The following is a 27,050-nucleotide window of genomic DNA, read 5'->3' on the forward strand; positions in this document are numbered from 1 at the left end:
TCTTAACAGTGCGATTTGCCAAGGCAGGATACTCTGAGCGCAGCCCAATTCTGAAATCTGGCAGTGGCTTCTGATTAAATTACATTTTCACAGAACCGCTTGTTGCAATTTCGATGAGTCTCTCTTGTTCAGATATCGGCAAGTGGACTGGAGGCAGGGCATGAAAGGCATAACGAATCCAGTTGTTTGTGTCATCCGTTTCGGTAAAGTAGCTGAGAATTTGTGCACCCAGCTCAATCAGGTGCTTTGCTATATCACATTTGACATTGTCCGTAAGCTTGAGTTCAATTGCACACAAAAATAATCATACAATAATGACGCACATTGAATATAGTTGCGGAGAGTTCCTGTAATCCTAGATTCAGATCATTCAGGTGAGAAAAAACATCACCCAGATAGGCCAGTCGTGTGAGAAATTTGTCATCATGCCAGCGGTCAGACAAGTGAAATGATGGTCCATAAAGAAAACGTTAAGCTCGTCTCTCAATTAAAAAAAAAACGTGTCAATACTTTGCCCCTTGATAACCAGCGCACTTCTGTATGTTGTAAAAGCGTTACATGATCGCTGCCCATATCATTGCATAGTGCAGAAAATGCACGAGAGTACAGGGGCCTTGCTTTAACAAAGTTGACTATTTTCACTGTAGTGTCCAAAACATCTTTCAAGTGGTCAGGTATTCAAATCAAAAAATGGAATCAAACTTTATTTGCTACATGCGTCTAATACAACAAGTGTAGACTTTACTGTGAAATGGGGGGGGGGGGGGGGGGGTCAATGTAAATTGTCCGGTGGTGATTTTTATGAATTGTTCAGCAGTCTAATGGCTTGAGGGTAGAAATTGTTGAGGAGCCTGTTGGTCCTAGACTTGGCGCTCCAGTGCCGCTTGCCGTGCAGTAGCAGAGAAAAGCGTCTATAAATTGGGTGACTGGAGTCTCTGACAATTTTATGGGCTTTCCTCTGACACCGCCTATTATATACAGTTGAAGTCGGAAGTTTACATACACTTATCGAGTCATTAAAACTCGTTTTTCAACCACTCCACAAATATCTTGTTAACAAACTATAGTTTTGGCAAGTCGGTTAGGACATCTACTTTGTGCATGACACAAGACATTTTTCAAACAATTGTTTACAGACAGATTATTTCACTGTATCACAATTCCAGTGGGTCAGAAGTTTACAAACACTAAGTTGACTGTGCCTTTAAACAGCTTGGAAAATCCAAGAAAATGATGTCATGGCTTTAGAAGCGTCTGATAGGCTAATTGACATACTTTGAGTCAAATGGATGTGTACCTGTGGATGCATTTCAAGGCCTACCTTCAAAATCAGTGCCTCTTTGCTTGACATCATGGGAAAATCAAAAGAAATCAGCCAAGACCTCAGAAAATTGAAAACCTCCACAAGTCTGGTTCATCCTTGGGAGCAATTTCCTGAAGGTATCACGTTCATCTGTACAAACAATAGTACGCAAGTATAAATACCATGGGACCACGCAGCCGTCATACCGCTCAGGAAGGAGACGCGTTCTGTCTCCTAGAGATGGACGTACTTTGGTGCCAAAAAGTGCAAATCAATCCCAGAACAACAGCAAAGGTCCTTGTGAAGATGCTGGAGGAAACAGGTACAAAAGCATGTACATCCACAGTAAAATGGGTCCTACAGTAAAACTTCTGACCCACTGGGAATGTGATGAAAGAAATAAAAGCTGAAATAAATAATTCTCTCTATTATTCTGACATTTCACATTCTTAAAATTAAGTGGTGATCCTAACTGACAGGCAATTTTTACTAGGATTAAATGTCAGGAATTGTAAAAAACGGAGTTGAAATGTATTTGGCTAAGGTGTATGTACATTTCCGATTTCACCTGTAGGACCTGGATGACAGGAAGCTTGGCCCCAGTGATGTACTGGGCAATTCGCACTACCGTCTGTAGCGCCTTACGGTCAGGATGCTCTCGATGGGGTAGCTGTAGAACCTTTTGAGGATCTGGGGGCCCATGCCAAATCTTTTCAGTCTCCTGAGGGGGAAAAGGTTTTGTCGTGCCCTCTTCACAGCAGTCTTGCTATGTTTGGACCATGATAGTTTGTTGGTAATGTGGACACCAAGGAACTTGAAACTTTCAACCCGCTCCACTACAGCCCCGTTGAGGTTAAATGGGGGCCTGTTCGGCCCACCTTTTCCTGTAGTCCAACATCAGCTCATTTGTCTTGCTCACATTGAGGGAGAGGTTGTTGTCCTGGCACCACACTGCCAGTTCTCTGACCTCCTCCCTATAGGCCGTCTCATCGGCCCACCACTGGTGTGTCGTCAGCAAACTGAATGATAGTGTTGGAGTCGTGTTTGGCCACACAGTCGTGGGTGAACAGGGAATACAGGAGGGGACTAAGTACACACCCAATTCCATTGGCACCTCTCGGTGGATGCTGCAGTGTACCCAAGTGGCATCGGGAGCAACTGCTTGCACGCGCATTACCACTCCACTATGTCTCCCTGTCATGGCTTTTGTGCCATCAGTACAGACACCAAAACATCTTGACCACCCAAGTTAATTTGATGTCACAAAGCTGTCCAGTACTTTAAAAATATCCTCATGTTGTCCTAGTTTTCAGTGGATTGCAGAAGAGGATGTCTTCCTTAATTGACACCACATAAAAGTAACGGACATATACCAGGAGCTGTGCCAGGCCCGCCACGTCTGTTGACTCATCCAGCTGTAACGCATTGAATTCACTGGCTTGTAAGCGAAGCAGTAATTGTTTCAAAACAACTCCTGCCATGTCCACTGATGCATCGTTAAACAGCGTTGTTTGATGAAGACATTGTCTGTATCGTTTTTTGGGCCTTTTCCCCCAGCATTGTTCCAGCCACATCCCCAGCAGCAGAAATAATTAAGTCCTCCACAATAGTATGTGGCTTCCCTGTCCTTGCCACTCGGTAGCTCACCATACAAGACTCTTCTAGCCCCTTCTTATTAATGGTATCGGTTGCTTTTATACATGTTTAACTACTCGAAAATAGTCTTTATTCTCGCTCAAAAAACTCCCGTGGCTTATTGTTCAAATTGTCATGTTTCGTTTCTAAATGTCTGTGCAAGAGTGAAGGTTTCCCGTGAGAGAGTAACGGTTAATGTGATTGGATGTTATTTATTTGACTAGGCTACCTGTATTTGACTTTGGGTTGTTATTTCCCTGAACACTAGATGGTTGAATTTGATTTTTGACAGTGAAACGAGGCTACTCCGGCGAGAGAAAAAAAACTTCAACCAAATGTATAGCCCCATTGGAAAATATAAATGTACTGTTGGAAAATGTGAAAAGAAAGTACAAAAAAATTAAAATAATTGGATCACATTTGGCGTACCCCCAACGGCATTGCATGTACCCCAGTTTGGGAATACCTGAACTAGATAAACAACAACATATCACAGCCATAGCAAGTAAAACGTTTCGGTTGCCATTACTGAGAATGTTCTTGCTGTTCGGCCAGCTACTTGCAAATGTATTTTGATTAAATACACTTCAAAAAAGTGTTTTGTAGTTTATCTGATACATTCATCTTCATGGTATTTTGGAATTGTATTTTTAAATTTTGCCCATCCCTGTCTGTGTCAGAGAATAATTTCTTAACTGTCAGTGAGTGAACCTGATATTAGTGATGGAGGAGTGAAAAAAATCCATATATCAGGATATAATTTACCATATGAACTCAGCAAAAAAAAAAAAACGCCCTCTCACTGTCAACTGCGTTTATTTTCAGCAAATTTAACATATGTAAATATTTGTATGAACATAATATTCAACAACTGAGACATAAACTGAACAAGTTCAACAGACATGTGACTAACAGAAATGGAACAATATGTCCCTGAACAAAAGGGGGTGTTAAAATCAAATGTAACAGTCAGTATCTGGTGTGGCCACCAGCTGCATTAAGTACTGCAGTGCATCTCCTCTTCATGGACTGCACCAGACTAGTTCTTGCTGTGAGATGTTACCCATCTCTTCCACCAAGGCACCTGCAAGTTCCCGGACATTTCTTGGGGGAATGGCCCTAGCCCTCACCCTCCGCTCCAACAGATCTCAGATGTGCTCAATGGGATTGAGATCCGAGCTCTTCGCTGACCATGGCAGAACACTGATATTCCTGTCTTGCAGGAAATCACGCACAGAACAAGTAGTATGGCTGGTGGTGTTGTCATGCTAGAGGGTCATGTCAGGATGAGCCTGCAGGAAGGGTACCACATGAGGGAGGTGGATGTAACGCACAGTGTTGAGATTGCCTGCAATGACAACAAGCCCAGTCCGATGATGCTGTGACACACCGCCCCAGACAATGACGGACCCTCCACCTCCAAATCGATCCCGCTCCAGAGTACAGGCCTCGGTGGAACGCTCATTCCTTCGACGATAAACGCGACTCCAACCATCACCCCTGGTGAGACAAAACCGCAACTCGTCAGTGAAGACGACTTTTTGCCAGTCCAGTCTGGTCCAGCGACGGTGGGTTTCTGCCCATAGACAATATTGTTGCCGGTGATGTCTGGTAGACAGTCTGAGCCCTGATGGAGGGATTGTGCATTCCTGGTGTGACTCGGGTGGTTGATGTTGCCATCCTGTACCTGTCCCGCAGGTGTGATGTTCAGATGTACCGATCCTGTGCAGGTGTTGTTACACGTGGTCTGCCACTATGAGGACGATCAGCTGTCCATCCTGTCTCCCTGTAGCGCTGTCTTAGGCGTCTCACAGTACAGACATTGCAATTTATTGCAATTTATTGCCATGGCCACATCTGCAGTCCTCATGCCTCCTTGCAGCATGCCTAAGGCAACTTAATTGCCTACCGTCTGTTAGTGTCTTAACGACCGTTCCACAGGTGCATGTTCATTTAATTGTTCATGGTTCTTGAACAAGCATGGGAAACAGTGTTTAACTTCTTTAGGCTGGGGGCAGTATTGAGTAGCTTGGATGAATAAGGTGCCCAGAGTAAACTGTCTGCTACTCAGGCCCAGAAGCCAAGATTTGCATATTTATAGTAGATTTGGATAGAAAACACTCAGTTTCTAAAACTGTGTGAATGATGTTTGTGAGTATAACATAACTCATATGGCAGGCAAACACCTGAGGAAAAATCCAACCAGGAAGTGGAAAATCTGAGGTTTGTAGTTTTTCAGCTCTTGGCCTATCAAATACACAGTGTCTATGGGGTGAAATTGCACTTCCTAAGGCTTCCACTAGATGTCAACAGTCTTTAGAACCTTGTTTGATGCTTCTACTGTGAAGTGGGGGCGAATGAGAGGGGAATGAGTCAGAGGCCTGACAGAGAGCCACGAGCTGGACACGAGCGTTCACGTGAGAGTTAGCTTGAGTTTCATTGCATTTCTGAAGACAAAGGAATTCTCCGGTTGGAAAATTACTGAAGATTTATGTTAAAAACATCCTAAAGATTGATTCTATACATCACTTGACATGTTTCTACGGACTGTAACAGAACTTTTTGACTTTTTCTGCTCCTTGTGATCGCGCATCATGAATTTGGATTACTGGGCTAAACGCGCGCCAAAAAAAGGAGGTATTTTGACAAAAATTATGGACATTATCGAACAAAACAAACATTTATTGTGGAACTGGGATTCCTGTGAGTGCATTCTGATGAAGATCATCAAAGGTAAGTGAATATTTATAATGCTATTTCTGACTTCTGTTGACTACACAACATGGCGGATATCTGTTTGGGTTGTTTTGGTCTCTGAGGACCGTACTCAGATTATAGCACGGTGTGCTTTTTTCGTAAAGTTTTTTTGAAATCTGACACAGCGGTTGCATTAAGGAGAAGTGTATCTATAATTCTCTGCAAAATAGTTGTATCTTTTATCAATGTTTATTATGAGTATTTCTGTAAATTGATGTGGCTCTCTGCAAAATCGCTGGATGTTTTGGAACTACTAAACGTAATGCGCCAATGTAAACTGAGTTTTTTTTATATAAATATGAACTATCGAACAAAACATGCATGTATTGTGTAACATGTAGTCCTATGAGTGTCATCTGATGAAGATCAAAGGTAAGTGATTAATTTCTCTTTCTGCTTTTTGTGACTCCTCTCTTTGGCTGGAAAATGGCTGTGTTTTTCTGTGACTTGGCTCTGACCTAACAATCGTTTGGTTTGCTTTCGCTGTAAAGCCTTTTTGAAATCGGACACTGGTGGGATTAACAAGAAGTGTATCTTTAAAATGGTGTAAAATACTTGTATGTTTGAGGAATTGTAATTATGGGTTTTCTGTTTGTTTTGAATTTGGCGTCCTGCACTTTCACTGGCTGTTGTCATATCAATCCCGTTAGCGGGATCTCGGCCCAAAGAGGTTATTAAACCCTTTACAATGATCTGTTTAGTTATTTAGATTTTTATGAATGATCTTTGAAAGACAGGGTCCAGAAAAAGGGACGTTTCTTTTTTGCTGAGTTTAGATCGCAAAATTATTTTTGCACTAGTCGGCTGTACCTGCACCAAAACTACAGTAATGTTACTTCATAGCTGCTACTCTGTCTTTTTAAATAGTGGGGCAATTTGTTTTCAGCACTTTTATTTCCATGACTGACCAAACTAGTTCTCTTATGCCTCTCTTTTCCTTCTGCAGCAGAAGTTTCAGGAAGGTAAAATGTTTTCAGTGTGAACTTAAACGACTAAAACCAGACATAAAATATGTAGAAAATATAATGGAGCAATATATTTTTTGAAAAGATCATCTTTGAGAACTAACAATCACCTAAATAAAAACGAGACTAAATTCAAAATACAACATGGCCCCCATTGATTTTGTTTTAATGTTTGAGTCACTCAGATGGCATAAGAACGTGGAAAAATGTGTTTCATTGACGAAAATGACCTTCAAAACTGAAAATGTTCTCTCAGCCCCATGGCAAAATGTGTAGAACTACAGGAAATTAACTTTGATGCTGCAAATTATCTGAGCCCCATGACAAAATGTGTAGAATCCTTGGGGAAACACTGCATCGGTATCGTGATAATATCGCATCGTGAGGTCCCTGGCAATTCCCAGCCTTACGTCATATACTAGTGTACTTAAGGATGGGACTGGGTGTGTTACCATAGGACACAGGAACTTAACAAGAGTGGCCTACTGCATTTACTCAACAAATTCACACACCCAGATATCCGTGTATATCCTCCCAGACATACAATACACACAAAAGCACAGGTCTATTGTGACACTGCGCTCTCCTTATCACCCCATATCTCTCTCTCTCCTCCTCTTTTCTCCCCCCTTGCCCTTCTCTTGAGCATAGGAATGAAGCTAGTCAGGTCTTTCACCATGACCTCCATGAACAACAAGGTCACACACACACACAATTTCCCATCACCATCAGCAACCTCCCACCAAGTGTGTGTACGTGTGTGCTTGCAGAACGGAACTGTGGAGACAAACAAATGGGAAGATGGGAGATGGTTGGAAGAGATTGGACAGAGTGGAGTGAGAGAAGGAGAGATAAGGGGGTGAGACTGATAGGATAACATGGAGAGTTAACTGATAGTGGCAGAGAGAGAGAGAGAATGTAGGAGAGAAGGCGAGACAGAGACCGAAGGAGAGAAGGAAAGAAAGGGTGAACGGGCTGTGTGGTAGGTAGCCTAGTGGTTACGAGCGTTGAGCCAGTTACTGAAAGGTCGCCGGTTCAAATCCAACTAGGTTAAACATCTGTTGATGTGCCCTTGAGTAAGGCACTTATCCAGAGCGACTTACAGGAGCAATTAGGGTTAAGAGTGTTTGCTAAATGACTAAATGGAGAGATAAAGAGCAGGACAGAGTGAGACTTTATTTGTACTTCTTTCATTTGTATTGCTTAGGAAACAGCGCTAAACTAAACACACTTCCTCTCCTGCGGGCAAAAATTCCAAGAAAACCACTCTCTCTCCCTCCTTCCCTCTCCCTCCTTTCTTTCTCCTTCCCTCTTTTTCTTTCCCTCTCCCTCATTCTCTCTCAATATTTGTTCCTGTGCAACTTCTGAGTCGGAGTATCACCATGACAAGTGTAGCTCTCCATTCTCCAGCCTGTGTACTAAAGCTAACACTTGACTGTCCACAACAGGCAACAAAAAGGCTTTCGAATTCCATCAAAATCAACCACTGACGTAGAATATTACAACATAGAGGAGGGAATAGAATAGAGCAGAAAGATCACCGAACATTATAGATTACAATTGACAAGCAAAATTATGGTGAATATTATATTATGCATATGATGAAACAAGTGGTTTTTACTACATTTAGGGTAGCTGCGTCGGCCTCTCTCTCTGAGATTAGGCAATGGGAGATTAGGCCACGCAAGCCAGTACTTCAGGGACAGACGCAACACACACGAACAGGTGGACTTTAAAGGTCATAAATGCACACACACAAAACATCATTTAGACTGGTAAACTTAGAACACAGATGACATTACAGTGACACAGAACAAACATGTCATTTCTGGTTTTACTTGTCCCGTTCTGCTGGCCCGTGTGCTTTGCTGTCTCACGTCCCTCTCCTACTCTCAACAGTATAGTGGAAAGATCCACTCTGTTGAGCTCTATGATTAAAAACCTCTGAGTGTGTGTGTGTGGTAAAACTCCCCTGCCTAAGCTGTGTTGTAGAGGTCGACCAAATATGATTTTTCAACGCCGATACCGATTGGAGGACCAAAAAAAGCCGATACCGATTTAATTTTTTTTATTTGTAATAATGACAATTACAACAATACTGAATGAACACTTATTTTAACTTAATACAATACATCAATAAAATCATTTTACCCTCAAATAAATAATGAAACATGTTTAATTTGGTTTAAATAATGAAAAAACAAAGTGTTGGAGAAGAAAGTAAAAGTGCAATATGTGCCATGTAAGAAAGCTAACGTTTAAGTTCCTTGCTCAGAACATATGAAAGCTGGTGGTTCCTTTTAACATGAGTCTTCAATATTCCCAGGTAAGAAGTTTTAGGTTGTAGTTATTATAGGAATTACAGGACTATTTCTCTCTATACGATTTGTATTTCATATACCTTTGACTATTGGATGTTCTTATAGGCACTTTAGTATTGCCAGTGTAACAGAATAGCTTCCATCCCTCTCCTCGCCGCAACCTGGGCTCGAACCAGGAACACATCGATAACAGCCACCCTCGAAGCAGCGTTACCCATGCAGAGCAAGGGGAACAACTACTCCAAGTCTCAGAGCGAGTGACGTTTGAAACGCTATTAGCACGCACCCCGCTAACTAGCTTGCCATTTCACATCGGTTACACGAGTCTAATCTCGGGAGTTGATAGGCTTGAAGTCATAAACAGCGCAATGCTTGAAGCATTGCAAAGAGCTGCTGGCAAAATACACGCAAGAAAGTGTTGTTTGAATGAATGCTTACGAGCCTACTGGTGCCTACCATTGCTCAGTCAGACTGCTCTATCAAATCATAGACTTAATTATAACATAATAACACACAGAAATACGAGCCTTAGGTCATTAATATGGTCGAATCCGGAAACGATCATTTCGAAAACAAAACGTTTATTCTTCCAGTGAAATACGGAACCGTTCAGTATTTTCTCTAACGGATGGCATCCCTAAGTCTAAATATTGCTGTTACATTGCACAACCTTCAATGTTATGTCATAATTACGTAAAATTCTGGCAAATTAGTTCGCAATGAGCTAGGCGGCCCAAACTGTTGCATATACCTTGACTCCGCGTGCAATGAACGCAAGAGAAGTGACACAATTTCATCTGGTTAATATTGCCTGCTAACCTAGATTTCTTTTAGCTAAATATGCAGGTTTAAAAATATTTACTTCTGTGTATTGATTTTAAGAAAGGCATTGATGTTTATGGTTAGGTACATGTTGGAGCAACAACAGTCCTTTTTCACGAATGCGCACCGCAGGACACGCTAGATAAACTAGTAATATCATCAACCATGTGTAGTTATAACTAGTGATGATGATTGATTGTTTTTTATAAGATAAGTTTAATGCTAGCTAGCAACTTACCTTGGCTTCTTACTGCATTCATGTAACAGGCGGTCTCCTCGTGAGGCAGGTGGTTAGAGCGTTGGACTAGTTAACCGTAAGGTTGCAAGACTGAATCCCTGAGCAGACAAGGTAAAAATCTATCGTTCTGCCCCTGAACATGGCAGTTAACCCACCATTCCATGGCCGTCATTGAAAATAAGAATGTGTTCTTAACTGACTTGCCGGGTTAAATAAAGGTGTAAAAAAAATAAAAAATAATTATCCAAAAATACAGATTTCCGATTTGTTATGAAAACTTGAAATCGGCCCTAATTAAATCGGCCGTTCCGATTAATAGGTCGACCTCTACTGTGTTGTGTTCCAGTGTGGACTGGGACCGTATGGTGCCCTGATGTTGAAAGCTGCAGCACCGCGTTGTTTGTTTGTGGTTTAGATCACCCACTCCCAGGGATTTTGGTTTGGGTTGTGGGCAACCCATGTAGGGGTACATTGAGCTACTTCACTAACATTCAACTGGATTCATGACTTCTTGACAATGTGGTTTAATGAGAGAACTGGAGAGATGTCACTAAATGGAATGTGGTGCTCACCCAAACACTACTGCGTTCCAACTGTAATCACATACCCTATAGCAGTGGTTCCCCAACATTCGATAGTCCCGTACCCCTTCAAACATTCAACCTCCAGCTGCATACCCCCTCTAGCACCAGGGTCAGCACACTCTCAAATGTTTTTTTGCCATCATTGTAAGCCTGCCACACACACTATACATTTATTAAACATAAGAGAGTGTGAGTGGGAAGTGACAGAGCTCTTATAGGACCAGGGCACAAATAATAATCAATAATTTTGCTCTTTATTTAGCCATCTTACACATAAAACTTTATTTGTTCATCGAAAATTGTGAATAACTCACCACAGGTTAATGAGAAGGGTGTGTTTGAAATGATGCACATAACTCTGCAATATTGGGTTATATTGGAGAGAGTCTCAGTCTTAAATCATTTCCCCACACAGTCTGTGCCTGCATTTATTTTTCATGCTAGTGAGGGGCGAGAATCCACTCTCACATAGGTATGTGGTTGCAAAGGGCATCAGTGTCTTAACAGTGCGATTTGCCAAGACAGGATACTCTGAGCGCAGTCCAATTCTGAAATCTGGCAGTGGCTTCTGATTAAATTAAATTTTCACAGAACCTCTTGTTGTAATTTCGATGAGGCTCTCTTGTTCAGATATCGGCAAGTGGACTGGAGGCAGGGTATGAAAGGGATAACGAATCCAGTTGTTTCATGTACTTTACCGAAATGGATGACCTGCGTAATTGCGCACCCAACTCACTCAGGTGCTTTGCTATATCACATTCGACATTGTCCGTAAACTTGGGTTCATTTGCACGGAAAACATCATACAATGATGGAAAGACCTGTGTGTTGTCCTTGTTAATGCAGACAGCGACGAGCGCCAACCTCAACCTCAATTTTGTCCCGCACACTGAATATAGTTGCGGAGATTCCCTGTAATCCTAGATTCAGATCATTCAGGCGAGAAAAAACATCACCCAGATAGGCCAGTCGTGTGAGAAACTCTTCTTCATGCAAGCGGTCAGACAAGTGAAAATTATGGTCCGTATAGAAAACGATAAGCTCGTCTCTCAATTCAACAAGACGTGTCAATACTTTGCCCCTTGATAACCAGCGCACTTCTGTATGTTGTAAAAGCGTTACATGGTCGCTGTCCATATCATTGCATAATGCAGAAAATGCACGAGCGTTCAGTGGCCTTGCTTTAACAAAGTTTACAGTGAAAATGGTTGTGTCCAAAACATCTTTCAAGCGGTCAGGCATTCCCTTGGCAGCAAGAGTCTCTCGGTGGATGCTGAGGTGTACCCAAGTGGCGTCTTGCGCGTACCCCCAACGGCATTGCGCGTACCCCTGGGGGTAAGCGTTCCACAGTTTGGGAATACCTGCCCTATATAGTACACTACTTCTGACCAGGGCCCATAGGGAATAGGATGCCAATAGGGATGCACACCACTGTGTACTTTACAGGAGACTCAGACCAACACAGGATAACAACAGGGAGCTTTAAATAAAAACATTTAAAAAATCCTTGACATTGTTTCATACAAGACTGTAACATGCGTATCTGTACCGTGAGATCACTGTTTGAGTAGAGTGCTGTAGCTACTAGGTAGCTACTGAGTTGTGGAAAGCAATATCCAGTATCATTTGTAGACGGCAATAGGACAGATGTTCAAGCCCTAACCGGAAAAAACACATGACTAAAACAGGAAGAGGTTGAGCTGGGTTCGGTTCTGCTACATTAGAAATATATAGTAATGTATTTATATTGTATTTTAGATTTATAAAACAGTGGAACTTCCAGGCTAATTCTGCCATAGACACGATTAGGACATTCATTGTTTTAAGAGAACTGCAACACTGCCAACAGTAATCAGTACTATATCTAGATTAGAGATAAATCCATTACAGAGCTCACATTTGACCCAATATAGGCTGTGTATAATCTGCGGTGGGCTGTTGAGCGTGGTGTACAGGCCTGGCACATGGGGGAGAATACATTACAGTAGATCACAGCGGGATATAAATGGGTAGAACTAGACCGACGATTACAAACAGTCTAATCTCCATCTCTCTTCTGTTGACTTGAACCATTTCTGAGCCAGTAACAACCACTGGATCTGGTCCCCAAGGATCTCCAGGACCAGACGTCACTCACATGGCTATAGACATGGAAATGTTGGCCTTAGAAATAGAAAACAAAAGTAGAGTCGAATCTAGATTCTACATGTGAACGAACGCATGCACTAAATTAGAGAAACTAGCCTAACATTTGACAGTGGAAGAATGTGGAGCCGTTATCAAAACGGATCGTGTCACGCAATATCTGTGGCAGCATTCATTTCATAACAATCTCTGTTTCGGTATGATCCATGAGAAGGATCACATGATGCATGTGATTCAATAGGTGAGTTGTACAATATTCAAAACCTCCCGTAACACTTTATTTGACCGTTTCGGAAATACCTTTTGAATTGTGTCACGTTGAGTATTGGTAACATCTCTGTATGTTTTTAGTGTCAAAATGTCACCAAAGGAAAACTGATTGTATGACATATCTAGTCAGATGCTGTAGTCTGCAAGTCTTACACTACTATGTAAAAAAGTAGGGTATTTTTTTTATACCAAACGCAGTACACATGCTGTGCACTGATCAATCAATCAATCAATCAAATTTATTTTATATAGCCCTTCGTACATCAGCTGATATCTCAAAGTGCTGTACAGAAACCCAGCCTAAAACCCCAAACAGCAAGCAATGCAGGTGAAGAAGCACGGTGGCTAGGAAAAACTCCCTAGAAAGGCCAAAACCTAGGAAGAAACCTAGAGAGGAACCAGGCTATGTGGGGTGGCCAGTCCTCTTCTGGCTGTGCCAGAACTGATGGCAGTCATCATACAACAAGTCCAAAAGGAGAGTTAAAATACTGGGAGCATATAAATAAGCATCGCTATGGTTACAGGTCAGGGATGAAATGACAGAGTAGACTTGTTCAGTCTGTTAGTCTGAGTATTCTGTCCTGTAATCCAGGGGAACCATGGGTTATGGGCTAGTCCTGTTATGTAAAACTGTCTCTAAATGGAACTCCGCTGGTGACGGTCAGGGCACTATGCGTGTGTGTATGAGAGAGAGAGGGTGTGTGTGTATTGGGTGGCAGATCTAATATAACTCCAACAACGAGAGCCATTCTTTCTGGTGGGGGGTGCAGAGGGAGGGGGAGATGGATTAAATACTTCTAAACTACCTCGGCTCAACTTCCCCCTATCCCTCACATCTCTTGAGGCACTTACCACAGGATGAGCAGCCACCACAGCACAGTGAGGCAAGGCCAGATCTCTCTCTCTCTCTGTGTGAGTGAGTGAGTGAGAGAGAGGGTGAGGGAGAGAGAGTTAGATTTGGGTAAATGGTTCTTATTGTTCCCCTCCCTCCCAAGTGTGTGTACCCCGTTGTGTGTGTGTGTGTGTGTGTCCCGAGCAAGCAGGAATTCCACACGTGGCATGGGGCTTTCAAAGGAGCTGCCAACATGCCATGTCACCCTCAGGCTTGCCAGGAAGCAGAGTAGCGTTACAGAGTGTTACTGGGCAGCGACATGCTACTGGCATGTATACCGGCTAGACCAGGTTTTACCAAATGGGCAGTGACCTCAATTCTTGCACTGTTTTACCTAATTTCTTGCACTGTTTTGTGTCTCACTAGTCTGAGTTTTTGTGCCACCTCTTTAGGGAGGTAAAATATGATTTGTTGAAATGAAAAGGTTGAAAAGTATCAGATCCTGTGTCAGTGGTTGGGGGCAACTCACAGTGGGTAGGGGCTAGATGTCGGTTTAGCATTGGTAGTTTATTTCAAATGAGCAAGGATAGAGGGGCAAGTAGCAACATTGTGATGAGAAGGTTAATAGAGTCAGGTCTTACTGGAACATGTTGGCATGGCCTACAGGGTGATTTGATTTCCATCAGACTTTTTAGGGGGGGGGAAAAACGTGATTCACTCCTTGGTAAACACATGCACTCATTCCATCCATCCAACTCAGTTTGAAGTAAGTGCTGTAGTTGAAACACACAGACATGAGGTGGAACCACACGGTTGTTTGATTCAAGAAGGGACACGTGTGACGTCCTCATCTAAAATCATTTACAGTATGAGCTCCTATTAAACAACACATTTAATATGATCCCACTCTAGATCGGTGGTTCCCAAATCTGGGGTCGGAACCCCATGTGGGGTCACAAAGTTGAAATGGGGTCCCCTGAGAAAATCTGTAATCTCTTCAAATGGTTATAGAATAGAACTTTCTTAGTTACAACTACTATTAGGATGCACATTCATGTTGTTATGTGTTGCAAACACCCAGCGGTAACTCGGGAATATCATTTTTCAAAGTGGGGTCTCCTGCATTTTCTAGTGTCAATTTGCAGTCATGTGCTGTTAAAGTTTGGGAAGCTCTCCCATGGACTCAATGAACCCTTGAGGCTGTACTAAGAGCATAGATACCACACACAAAACACACACACACTTTCATGATTAAAGACTCATTGTGTAATTGTAACAACATACAAGAACTCAAGTCCTTTTGTTCACCTGACCTAGAATTCCTCAAAACAAATGCAAACTGTATGATCTCCCAAGACAATTCTCCTCGGTTATCGTCACAGCCATGTACAGTTGAAGTCAGAAGTTTACATACGAGTTTTAATGACTCCAACCTAAGTGTTTTTCAAACCACTCCACAAATGTCTTGTTAACAAACTATAGTTTTGGCAAGTCAGTTAGGACATCTACTTTGTGTATGACAAGTCATTTTTCCAACAATTGATAACAGACAGATTATTTCACTGTATCACAATTCCAGTGGGTCAGAAGTTTACATACACTAAAGTTGACTGTGCCTTTAAACAGCTTGGAAAATTCCAGAAAATGATGTCATGGCTTTAGAAGCTTCTGATGGGCTAATTGACATCATTTGAATCAATTGTAGGTGTATCTGTGGATGCATTTCAAGACCTACCTTCAAACTCAGTGCCTCTTCGCTTGACATCATGGGAAAATCAAAAGAAATCAGCCAATACCTCAGAAAACAAATGTAGACCTCCACAAGTCTGGCTCATCCTTGGGAGCAATTTCCAAATGTCTGAAGGTACCACGTTCATCTGTACAAACAATAGTACGGAAGTATAAACACGATGGGACCACGCAGCCATCATCCCACTCAAGAAGGAGACGCGTTCTGTCTCCTAGAGATTCACTTCTTTAGTGCGAAAAGTGCAAATCAATCCCAAAACAACAGCAAAGGACCTTGTGAAGATGCTGGAGGAAACCGGTACAAAAGCATCTATATCCACAGTAAAACGAGTCCTATACCGACAAAACCTGAAAGGCTGCTCAGCAAGGAAGAAGCCACTGCTCCAAAACCGCCATAAAAAAGCCAGACTACAGTTTGCAACTGCACATGGGGACAAAGATCGTACTTTCTGGAGAAATGTCCTCTGGTCTGATGAAACAAAAATAGAACTGTTTGGCCATAATGTCCATCGTTATGTTAAGAGGAAAAAGGAGGAGGCTTGCAAGCCGAAGAACACCATCCCAACCGTGAAGCACGGGGGTGGCAGCATCATGTTGTGGGGGTGATTTGCTGCAGGAGGGACTGGTGCACTTCACAAAATAGATAGCATCGTGAGGCAGGAAAATTATGTGGATATATTGAAGCAACATCTCAAGACATCAGTCAGGAAGTTAAAGGTTGGTCGCAAATGGGTCTTCCAAATGGACAATGACGCCAAGCATACTTCCAAAGTTGTGGCAAAATGGCTTAACTTGTTGAGTGTAGGAGGCAGTATTTTTATTTTTTGGATGAAAAACGTACCCATTTGAAACGGCTTATTTCTCAGGCCAAGAAACTAGAATATGCATATACTTGTCAGATTAGGATAGAAAACTCTAAAGTTTCCAAAACGATCAAAATATTGTCTGTGAGTATAACAGAACTGATATTGCAGGCGAAAACCTGAGGAAAATCAAACCAGGAAGTGGCTTCTATTTTGAAAGCTCCATGTTCCATAACCTGCCTTCGTTCTATTTAAAGGGATATCAACCAGATTCCTTTTCCTATTGCTTCCTCAAGGTGTCAACAGTCTTTAGACATAGTTTCAGGCTTTTATTTTGAAAAATTAGCGAGAAAGATAACATTGCGTCAGTGGATAGCTGGGTGTTCGCATGAGTTTTGCTTGCGCAACAGAGTGGGGCAGCCATTGTCTCTCCCTCTCCTATTGAAAAAGCGATTGTTCCGATTGATATATTATCGACTATATATTTTAAAAACAACCTGAGGATTGATTATAAAAAAGTTTGACATGTTTCTGTTGGCATTACGGATACTATTTGGAATTTTCGGCGCGATGTCGTGACCGCTCAAGCCTGTGGATTTCTGAACATAACGCGCCAAACAAATGGAGGTATTTTGGATATAAAAGGAACATTTATTGTGTAACTGGGAGTCTCGTCAATGAAAACATCCGAAGATCAAAGGTAAGCGATTAATTTTATTGCTTTTCTGATTTTCGTGACCAAGCTGCTTTGATGCTAGGTGTTCATAATGTTTTGTCTAGTGATCGATAAACTCACACAAACGCTTGGATTGCTTTCGCTGTAAAGCATATTTTCTAAATCTGACACGACAGGTGGATTAACAACAAGCTAAACTGTGTTTTGCTTTATTGCACTTGTGATTTCATGAAAATTAAATATGTTTAGTAATTTTATTTGAATATGGCGCGCTGCAATTCAGCGGGTTTTTATGAAAATGATCCCGCTAACGGGATAGGGTGCGTCAAGAAGTTTTAAGGACAACAAAGTCAAGGTATTGGAGTGGCCATCACAAAGCCGTGACCTCAATCCCATAGAAAATGTGTGGGCAGAACTGAAAAAGTGTGTGCGAGCAAGGAGGCCTACAAACCTGACTCAGTTACACCAGCTCTGTCAGGAGGAATGGGCCAAAATTCACCCAACTTATTGTGGGAAGCTGTGGGAAGGCTACCCGAAACGTTTGACCCAAGTTAAACAATTTAAAAGGCAATGCTACCAAATACTAATTGAGTGTATGTAAAATTCTGACCCACTGGGAATGTGATGAAAGAAATAAAAGCTGAAATAAAATCACTCTGCTATTATTCTGACATTTCACATTCTTAAAATAAAGTGGTGATCATAACTGACATAAGACAGGGATTTTTTTTTAGGATTAAATGTCAGGAATTGTGAAAAACGGCGTTTAAATGTTTTTGGCTAAGGGGTATGTAAACTTCCAACTTCAACTGTATATCCCCCCACAAGCGGATTTCAAGACAGCCATCAAGAAACTTCACTGGACTTTACGCAAACTGGAAACCATATATCATGAGGCTGCATGTATTGTAGCTGGGGATTTTAACAAAACTAATCTGAGAACAAGGCTACCTAAATTCTATCAGCATATCGTTTGCAGTACACAAGCGAGTAACCCACTCGACCACCGTCCATTTGTCAAATCTGACCATGATTCTATCTTGTTGCTCCCCTCTTATAGGCAGAAACTAAAAACAGGAGGGCCCATGCTTAGGTCTATCCAACGCTGGTCTGACCAATCGGATTCCACGCTTCACGATTGTTGTTTCGATCGCGTGGACTGGGATATGTTCCGGGTAGCCTCAGACAATAACATTGACGTATACGCTGACTCGGTGAGCAAGTTTATAAGGAAGTGTATAGGAGATGTTGTACTCACAGAGACTATTAAAACCTACCCTAACCAGAAACCGGGGATTGATGGCAGCATTCGCGCAAAACTGAAAGCATGTACCACCGCATTTAATCATGGCAAGGCGACTGGAAAAATGACCGAATGCAAACAGTGTGGTTATTCCCGCCGTAAGGTAATTAAACAAGCAAAGGTTCAGTATAGAGACAAAGTGGAGTCGCAATTCAACGGCTCAAACACAAGACACGTGGCAGGGTCTAAAGACAATCAAGGATTACTAAAAGAAAAGTAGCCCCGTCGCAGACACCGACGTCTTGCTCCCAGACAAATGAAACAACTTCTTTGCGCGCTTTGAGGACAATATAGTGCCACCTACACGGCCCGCTACCAAAGACTGTAGGCTCTCCTTCTCCATGGCCGACGTGAGTAAAACATTTAAACGTTTTAACCCTCGCAAGGCCACAGGCCCAGACGGCATCCTTAGCCGCGTCCTCAGAGCATGCGCAGACCAGCGGTCTGATGTGTTAACGGACATATTCAATCAATCCCTATCCCATTCTGCTGTCCCCACATGCTTTAAGATGGCCACCATTGTTCCTGTTCCCAAGAAAGCTAAGTTAACTGAACTAAATGACTATCGCACCATAGCACTCACTTCTGTCATCATGTAGTGCTTTGAGAGGCTAAAGCATCAAATCACCTCCACCCTACCTCCACCCTACCCGTTACCCTAGACTCAGTCCAATTTGCTTACCACCCTAATATATCCACAGACAATGCAATCGCCATCACACTGCCATATCCCATCTGGAACAGATGAATACCTATGTAAGAATGCTTTTCCTTTGACTACAGCTCAGCATTCAACACCATAGTGCCCTCCAAACTCATCATTAAGATTGAGACCCTGGGTCCCGACCCCGCCCTGTGCAACTGGGTCCTGGACTTCCTGACGGGCCGCCCCCAAGTGGTGAAGGTAGGAAAAAACATCTCCACTTCGCTGATCCTCAACACTGGGGCCCCACAAGGGTGCGTTCTCAGCCCTCTCCTGTACTCCCTGTTCACCCATGACTGCGTGGCCATGCATGCCTCCAACTCAAGTTTGCAGACGACACAATAAGGAGGAGGTGAGGGCCCTCGGAGTGTGGTGTCAGGAAAATAACCTCTCAATGTCAGCAAATCAAAAGAGATGATTGTGGACTTCAGGAAACCGCAGAGGGAGCAGCCCCTATCCACATCAACGGGACATCAGTGGAGAAGGTGGAAAGTTCCTCTGTGTACATATCAACAACAAACTGAAATGGTCCACGCACACAGACAGTGTGGTGAAGAAGGCGCAAGCCACTACCTGTTCACCCCACTTCCATCCAGAAGGCGAGGTCAGTACAGGTGCATCAAAGCTGGGAGCGGGAGACTGAAAAACAGCTTATATTTCAAGGCCATCAGATTGTTATACAGCCACCACTAGCACAGAGAGGTGGCTGCATACCTACCAACTTGATATCATTGGCCACTTTAATTAATGGAACACTAGTCACTTTAAGAATGTTTACATATCTCACATTACTCATCTCATATGTATATACTGTATCCTTCACTATATATTCTTTACCATATATTGCATCTTAGCCACTCTGTCACTGCTCATCCATATATTTTATACTCATATATTCTCATCCCATTCCTTTACTAGATTGTGTGTATTTGGTTTTGTTGTGGAATTGTTAGATATTACCTGTTAGATGCTGCTGCACTGTCGGATCTAGAAGCATAAGCATTTAGCCACACTGGATTCAAACCAATGCATGCTGCATTCTGTTGTTATGTGAACGATGGGCTGGGCCTTGGATACAGCCAGTATTGCGCCAAACGCGCATCACTCGTTCGTTACAGCCAGTAGTGATCCAACCCCCCCACCCCACTTTTCGCATCGGATCTACACAAATCATCTATTTTGGATTCAAAACTGTGAATTTCGCTGAAAAGTGACTAGTTTGCATCTCACACACACACACACACACACACACACACACACAAGCTTGCCAGAAAATAAATTCCCCACAATTACCATGGAGTTAGTTGACCAAACATTTTTAGGCCTAAATAAATGCACAGACGAAACGATTCATTGCTTCCAAACCGTGCCGTAGTCTAAGGATCAATCTGTACTTTTGGGTACCCCACAACATCTCTCATTCTATCTCTCTTTCATTAATTCTCTCTATCCTAGTTTCTTTCCTCTCTTCTCAATAAGAGGGGGACTCATCATTCTGGGATGGAGCGAGACAATGTGAAAAAAGAGGAGAGAGAGAGATGGGGGGGGGGGGGAAGAAGCGAAAGAAAGAGATTGTGAGAGGAAAGAAAGACAGTGAGGAGAGAAATAGAGAGCGAGAGACAGGGGAGAGTAAGTTAGAGGGAAAGGGAGAGAGAGAAAGAGAGAGTGTGAGTGAGTGACTGAATGAGTGACTGAGTGAGAGAGTAAGTTAGAGAGAGACAGGAGAGAGAGGAGAAAGACAGGAGAGTGTAAGTTAGAGAGAGAGAGACACCACGGCAGAAACACCCGAACAAAAGGGTCATTTATTGGAGGAAGAAAAAGGGGGAGGCGGAATAGACTGGAGGGATGAAGGGAGGAGGGGACACTGCACAGAGGCATTTGATTTGGGAGCAGTTTGCGGTAGTGAAACACTGGCCCCCTCTCAACATTCCCAGCCAACGTGTAACATTCTGCCCCACGCTGCCTCGCTGACGCGACCATGCTAACACGCACAGCCAGAGATTTCCCCAAAATACCTACTGTGGAGGCTAACTAACGGTGGTAACGTTCTCCATAAAGGCCCACTGTTTGAAGGCTAGCTAACGGTGCTAACATGCTCCATAAAGGCCCACTGTTTGAAAGCTAGCTAGCCCAGCACGACTCAGCACTTCACTACCCAATCTGGTTTATAAATCCCCACTCAGGGTTTAACTGGGGTCTATTTAAATAGCAGACAGACTTCTCTAACAAGCCAATTCTGGCTAAGTCAGGGAAGAGAGTGGCTTCGCTCAGAGAACATTTGTCTCCTACTCAGAGAACATGTTTGTCAGAAATTGAGCTAAGTGCAAGGAGTTATAAGCTACATCTATTTATTTTACATTTATTTAACTAGGCAAGTCAGTTAAGAACAAATTCTTATTTTCAATGACAGCCTAGGAACAGTGGGTTAACTGCCTGTTCAGGGGCAGAACGACAGATTTGTACCTTGTCAGCTCGGGGATTTGAACTTGCAAACTTTCGGTTACTAGTACAATGCTCTAACCACTAGGCTACCCTGCCGTTCCCATGTCAGCTGGTGATATTGAGTGTGAGTCCAACTATGTACTTTTTTCCACATTTCCATTTTGAAGCCATTTCCTGCTAATAAACTTGCATAAATATGTACTAAGATAAAAACCGTATGTACTTAGCTAAAGATAGCAGACTCACCATATCTCTTCTCATTTAGGCGTAAATAGACAGTAACAAAGACCTGATTGGCGTGTGTGTGTTTGTGCTGCCTGCTGGGTAATCCAGCACCAGGTGGGCCTGCATATAAGCATAGATGGACAGAATCTGAAATGCCACCGTTTCATCTGAAAAATGTAGACAGTAGCAGCAGGAGACAGGAGAGAGATAGAGATGGGGGGGGAGAAAGAGAGAGTGATAGAAAGAGAGGGGTGGCATAGGAAGAGGAGCAGGAGGGCAACCAAAGCTGTACACAAAACATCACAGAGAGAGGACATTTAGACCTTCCCCCCAAACATGGCATAAGGAGTAGAAATTAACTCTCACCTGTACCGTCTTTGTTTCCGTTCGGATGCGTCCGCAGCTCTTCTGACTTGTAGAAGTCAATGCTGGCATAGGTGTTGAGGTTGGAGCCGCCACTACCCCCAATGCCTGCCCCGGACACCCCCACCCCGCCCCCCCCATTCAGTACGGACGAGTAGAGGCGAGGGGGGATAGCCTGTATGGTTGAGGACCCATCTAAGGCTGAATGAGGGCTCTCTTTGTTGGCCAAGTCCAAGTCTATGTAGTTAAGGCCTTGCTCCATGGACAAAGCCTGGGCAGCGGGTATGCCAGGCCCAGGGTGGAGGAACTGTGAGGGGAGTTGCTCGGCCGACACTCCATTCCCCCACAGCATGCCCTCAAACCCAAGCCGGCGAGCCACGGCCTGGGCTTGCTCCGGGAAGAGAGAGGCAGAAGAGGAGGAGTTGGAGGAGGGGGGAGGGAGAGAGGGGGAGGCGAGGAAGGTTTCAGAGCAGTGGCGCCTGCGGCCCTGGGGGTCGGCCCGGATCACTTTAGCCCCGTGGTCCGGGTTGGGCCCAGGTTTAGGCAGGGGGAAGTCCAGGCCCAGGGTGACGACAGGGACTGGGGGATCGGGCCTGGCTGGGGAGGGGGCTTTGGGGAAGGTGTTGTTGGACGTGGAGCTGGGGACGGTGTTGTTTTTCAGGCTGAAGGCCATCTCTGTATAGTCCCCGCAGGAGGTAGGGGACTCTGATTGAGTCACCACTACATGGGTAGTCTGTCTGTTTGTCCTGGGCCCCGCTTCAGCACCCTCTGGCCCGCCTTGCTGCTGAAGGGCCACCCTGTACTCGTCGTGGGCCTTGGGGACCAGGATCATTGGAGGGGGCGTTGGTGGGGTGGGGAAGGTGGGGAAGCTCAGTGGTGTCAGGGAGAGGGGAGAGGGGGACGGTGAGGGCCGCAGGTCCATGTTGACATATTCTGAGGCGGATGGAGGGGTGAGGGGCATGATGGGGTTCTGGGGGGTGGAGGGGCTTCGGGGGAGGGGCAGGAACCCCCCCAGGCAAGAGGCAGGCCGGTGGGAAGGGTACTGGCTGGAGCCGTGAGGCAGGGACATCCCGTGTCTGAGTCCCCTCCCTCCCCCACCTCCTGGCCCTCCTCTGGCGCTTTGATCTCCCTTGAATTCAATGCTGACGTACTCCCCTGGGCTCTTGGGCTCCGGGGGGAGGGGGTTCTCACGGACCCTGGGGAGGGTGTTTGCTTTGGACACGTCCACAAACAGGCTGACAGGCCGGGTCCTGGGTCCCCCCTGCTGGCCCTGCTTGGGGGCTGCCCGTCTCTGCTGGAGGAGCCCCATGTCTTTAGAGTGAGCTCCCCCACCTGAGGACCCTGCTCCCTGGAGAGCCCTGTCCTCGTTCTCCCCTAGGCTCTCACTGCTGGCAGAGCTGGAGGAGTATGAGGACGAGGAGAGGGACAGGTGGCGACCTTGGACTGCACCCAAATTGGGGTCCTGACGAACCACTACCGCCCTACCAACTCCTCTGACATCACTGCTCCCATTGGGCCTCCTGCCTCGGCCGGGACCGTCCTCAAAGTGTCCACCAGGTGGCGTGTGTTTGTAGGAGCGGGGCAGTGAGTAGTAGGAGTAGACCATCTTGGGGGCCTGCAGTGAGGGGTGGTGGTCTGTCTGAGGGGGTTGCTCGGGGGGAGGGGGGCTGCTGTTAGCCGAGCGGATGCTGATGGGAGACATGTTCATGTAGTCGCTGCCCGCCCGGCTGTCGGCGCTGCTGCTGTCCACCCAGGCCACACCTCCCAGGCAGCCACGCTGGTCTGGAGAGCAGCTGCTGTTGGGTGACATCATCATGTAGCCGTCGCCAGAGCCAGGAGGGGGCCGGATCTGCTGCGGGGGGGACACGCTGTTGTTAGGCGTCATGGCCATGTAGTCATCTGCTGGCTTGGACTCCGAGTCAGAGACGGAAAGCGAGTGGGTGAGGGAGACTGGAGGTTGGGTAACTCCTCCCGGTAGCATGGACATATAGCCGTTATCCCGCACTATACCTCCACTACCAACCAACTCTACAGCCACGTCCAGGTATCCCCCTCCTCCCCCCCCTCCACCGGGGCTCATCTCAGAGTCTCTTTGTGAGGAGACGCAGGTGGTGAAGGAATCCCCACTGGTGCTGCGGGACATGATGGCGTAGTCCGCAACGTCTTCATCCTGCTCCTCCTCCCCCCTGTGGGGTCGCGGGGCCAGGCGCTCCAGGGCCATGGGAGGCAGGGACGCCCGCTTGCTCAGCAACTGCCTCTCGGCTTCACATTCCCGGCTAGAGGAGCGCCGCAGGACCCTCCTGGTCTGGGGCTGGTGAGAAGGGGCTGAGCTGGATGCTCCGGCAGGCAGAGAGCCAGATGTTGGAGCTCCACCACCACCACGCTGGCCCATTAGGATGTAGTTAGCAGCCTCGTCGTCCAGGGATTGATAACGGCCTGACCTGGCTGACCCTCCTGGCATGTTGGGGGAGGGGGCAGAGTGCTCCCCAGGGCTGGAGCCGTACTCATCCGAGGAGCCATAATCGCTGGGGGAGCCCGACACGGAGGCGTTGTGGGAGTGGAGGCGGCTGTAGGCACCGGTCCCTGTTGCTTCTCCACCTCCTCCGGTTGCACCCACCACTACCCCAAACTCAGAGCAGTGGCTGGAGCTGGAGGACAAGCTAGGAGCTGGGTAGGGAGCTGGGGTGGAGATGGAGCGCATCAGGCTCAGGGAGTTGTTCTTGGTTGGGGTGGAGGCAGAACGGGCCAACTTAGACCTGAGGATGGGTGTGGTGGAGCAGGACCCATTGGTGGTAGGACTGGAACTCTGACCTACACCTCCACACGCTCCCCCCACCCCTTCTTCTCCTTTACCCCCATCACTGGCTGTGCCTGACCTAGGGAAACTGTGGCGGGGGGTGGGTGATGCGTTTGCGCTGTTGCCGCCTGTTCCAGACCCTCCGGGCGGCTCGGTGCGAGGCCTACGGGTGAAGCCCACCTGGCTGGGGGGCGGGTTGGGATGGTGGCGTCGCGAGGGGACGCTGATGGGGTTGGAGGCGGTGGCTCCCCCACCTGGCCCAGAATTGGACTGTGACTTGCTGCGTTGGCGGAACTCCTCACTCAGGGCTTTCATGGCTTCCAGTAGGGTCTCGTGCATGTTCTGGGCCACCACTGAGTCATCCACCTGCATGAGGCACAACACAGTCATACTCTATGTATTTACAACCACATGTTCTAACTAACCACTAATGTACAATCTTAACATTTAACCCAGGGTTTCCCAATAGGCGGCCCAAATTCAGCCCACGTGATTTTATTTGTACCCCCAAGTTTTCTGAGCAAACCAAAGTACATATACAGTACCAGTCAGACATTTGGACACACCTACTCATTCAACCTACTCATTTTTACTATTTTCTACATTGTAGAATAATAGTGAAGACATCAAAACTATGAAATAACGCATATGGAACCATATAGTAACCAAGTGTTAAAGAAATATATTTTTGATTTTAGATTCTTCAAAGTAGCCACCCTTGATGACCTCTTGGCATTCTCTCAACCAGCTTCAAGAGGAATGCTTTTCCAACAGTCTTGAAGGAATTCACACATATGCTGAGCACTTGTTGGCTGCTTTTCCTTCACTCTGCGGTTCAACTCATCCCAAACCATTTCAAATGGGATGAGATCGGGTGATTTTGGAGGCCAGGTCATCTGATGCAGCACTCAATCACTTTCATTCTTGGTAAAATAGCCCTTACACAGCCTGGAGGTGTGTTTTGGTTCATTGTCTGGTTGAAAAACAAATGATAGTGGGACTAAGTGCAAATCAGACGGGATGATGCATTGCTACAGAACGCTATGGAAGCCATGCTGGTTAAGTGTGCTTGATTTCTAAATAAATTACTGACAGTGTCACCAGCAAAGCACCCCCACACGATCACACCTCCTCCTCCCCTCCATGCTTCACGGTGGGAACCACACATGCGGAGATCATCCGTTCACCTACTCTTCGTCTTACAAAGACACGGCGGTTGTAACCAAGTATCTCAAATTTGGACTCATCAGACCGAAGGACAGATTTCCACCGGCCTAATGTCCATTGCTAGTGTTTTTTTGGCCCAAGCAAGTCTCTTCTTCTTATTGGTGTCCTTTAGTAGTGGTTTCTTTGCAGCAATTCGACCATGAAGGACTGAACAGTTGATGTTGTGTCTGTTACTTGAACTCTGTGAAGCGTTTATTTGGGCTGCAATTTGAGGTGAAGTTGACTCTAATGAACTTAACAAATTCCCTACTGTAACTTTTCCTTTGAATTTAGCCAACATCAAATGGTCATGCATCAGGAGGAATACACGGCTTGACTTAAATTAAAACACCATAGCCATTCACAGCTGTAACCCCAGAGATTGGGCCTGTGTTACATTTCATCTTACCTGCATCCAGAATTCCCCAGGGCCCGTAACCGCAGAGCGACCAACCTCCACAAAGAAGAAGTTTTCGGAGTGACCGCAGCGGCGCACATTCATCAACTGCAGGACCACGGCGGCCGCATCCGAGTTGAGCTTGACAAAGTTGACCGTCTTGTCGGTCAGGCACAGCCGGTAGACACCCACCAGGTTCTTGGCCTGGCCCAGCCCTTTAGGCCACACCTTGACCTGCCACACCTCCTTGAAGGCAGGGCCTGGGGTGGGCACGCCGTAGTCCCCTCCAGCACCTGTGTCAGTAGTAGGCGTCTTACCTGGAAAGGAGGAGAGTGGGGAAGAGATGTATGAAGACCGAGAGAAGAGAGAGTTAAGGAAAAGTGTTTGAGAGGGCGAGAGAGAAATGGAACAAGAAAGATAAAGGATGAGGGACAGGTGGGTGGATAGAGGGATGGAAAGAGAGAAAGAGAGAGATCAGTTATTAATGTGGGTTGTGAGGAGGTTCACAAAGGAA

At 45.3% G+C, this 27,050-nt stretch overlaps 1 protein-coding gene across 2 annotated transcripts in view; it reads right to left on the minus strand.

Annotated features, from left to right (window-relative positions):
* Positions 1–27,050, minus strand: part of LOC110500592 (insulin receptor substrate 1-B) — an 81,426-nt gene that overhangs the window by 21,710 nt on the left and 32,666 nt on the right. Inside the window, exons 2-3 of one of the 2 annotated variants that reach the window (XM_021578010.3) lie at positions 26,549–26,853; positions 22,140–25,299 (exon numbers count right to left, since the gene is read on the minus strand). In XM_021578010.3, coding sequence (XP_021433685.3) covers positions 22,140–25,299; positions 26,549–26,853 — 3,465 coding nt within the window. Of the gene's footprint in view, positions 1–22,128; positions 25,300–26,548; positions 26,854–27,050 lie in introns of those variants that run through there. The other variant, XM_090214654.1, reaches the window with a different exon arrangement.

Source organism: Oncorhynchus mykiss, chromosome 21 (genome assembly GCF_057628025.1).
Source record: "Oncorhynchus mykiss isolate SJ-2025 chromosome 21, ASM5762802v1, whole genome shotgun sequence".
NCBI classification, from domain to species: domain Eukaryota; kingdom Metazoa; phylum Chordata; class Actinopteri; order Salmoniformes; family Salmonidae; genus Oncorhynchus; species Oncorhynchus mykiss.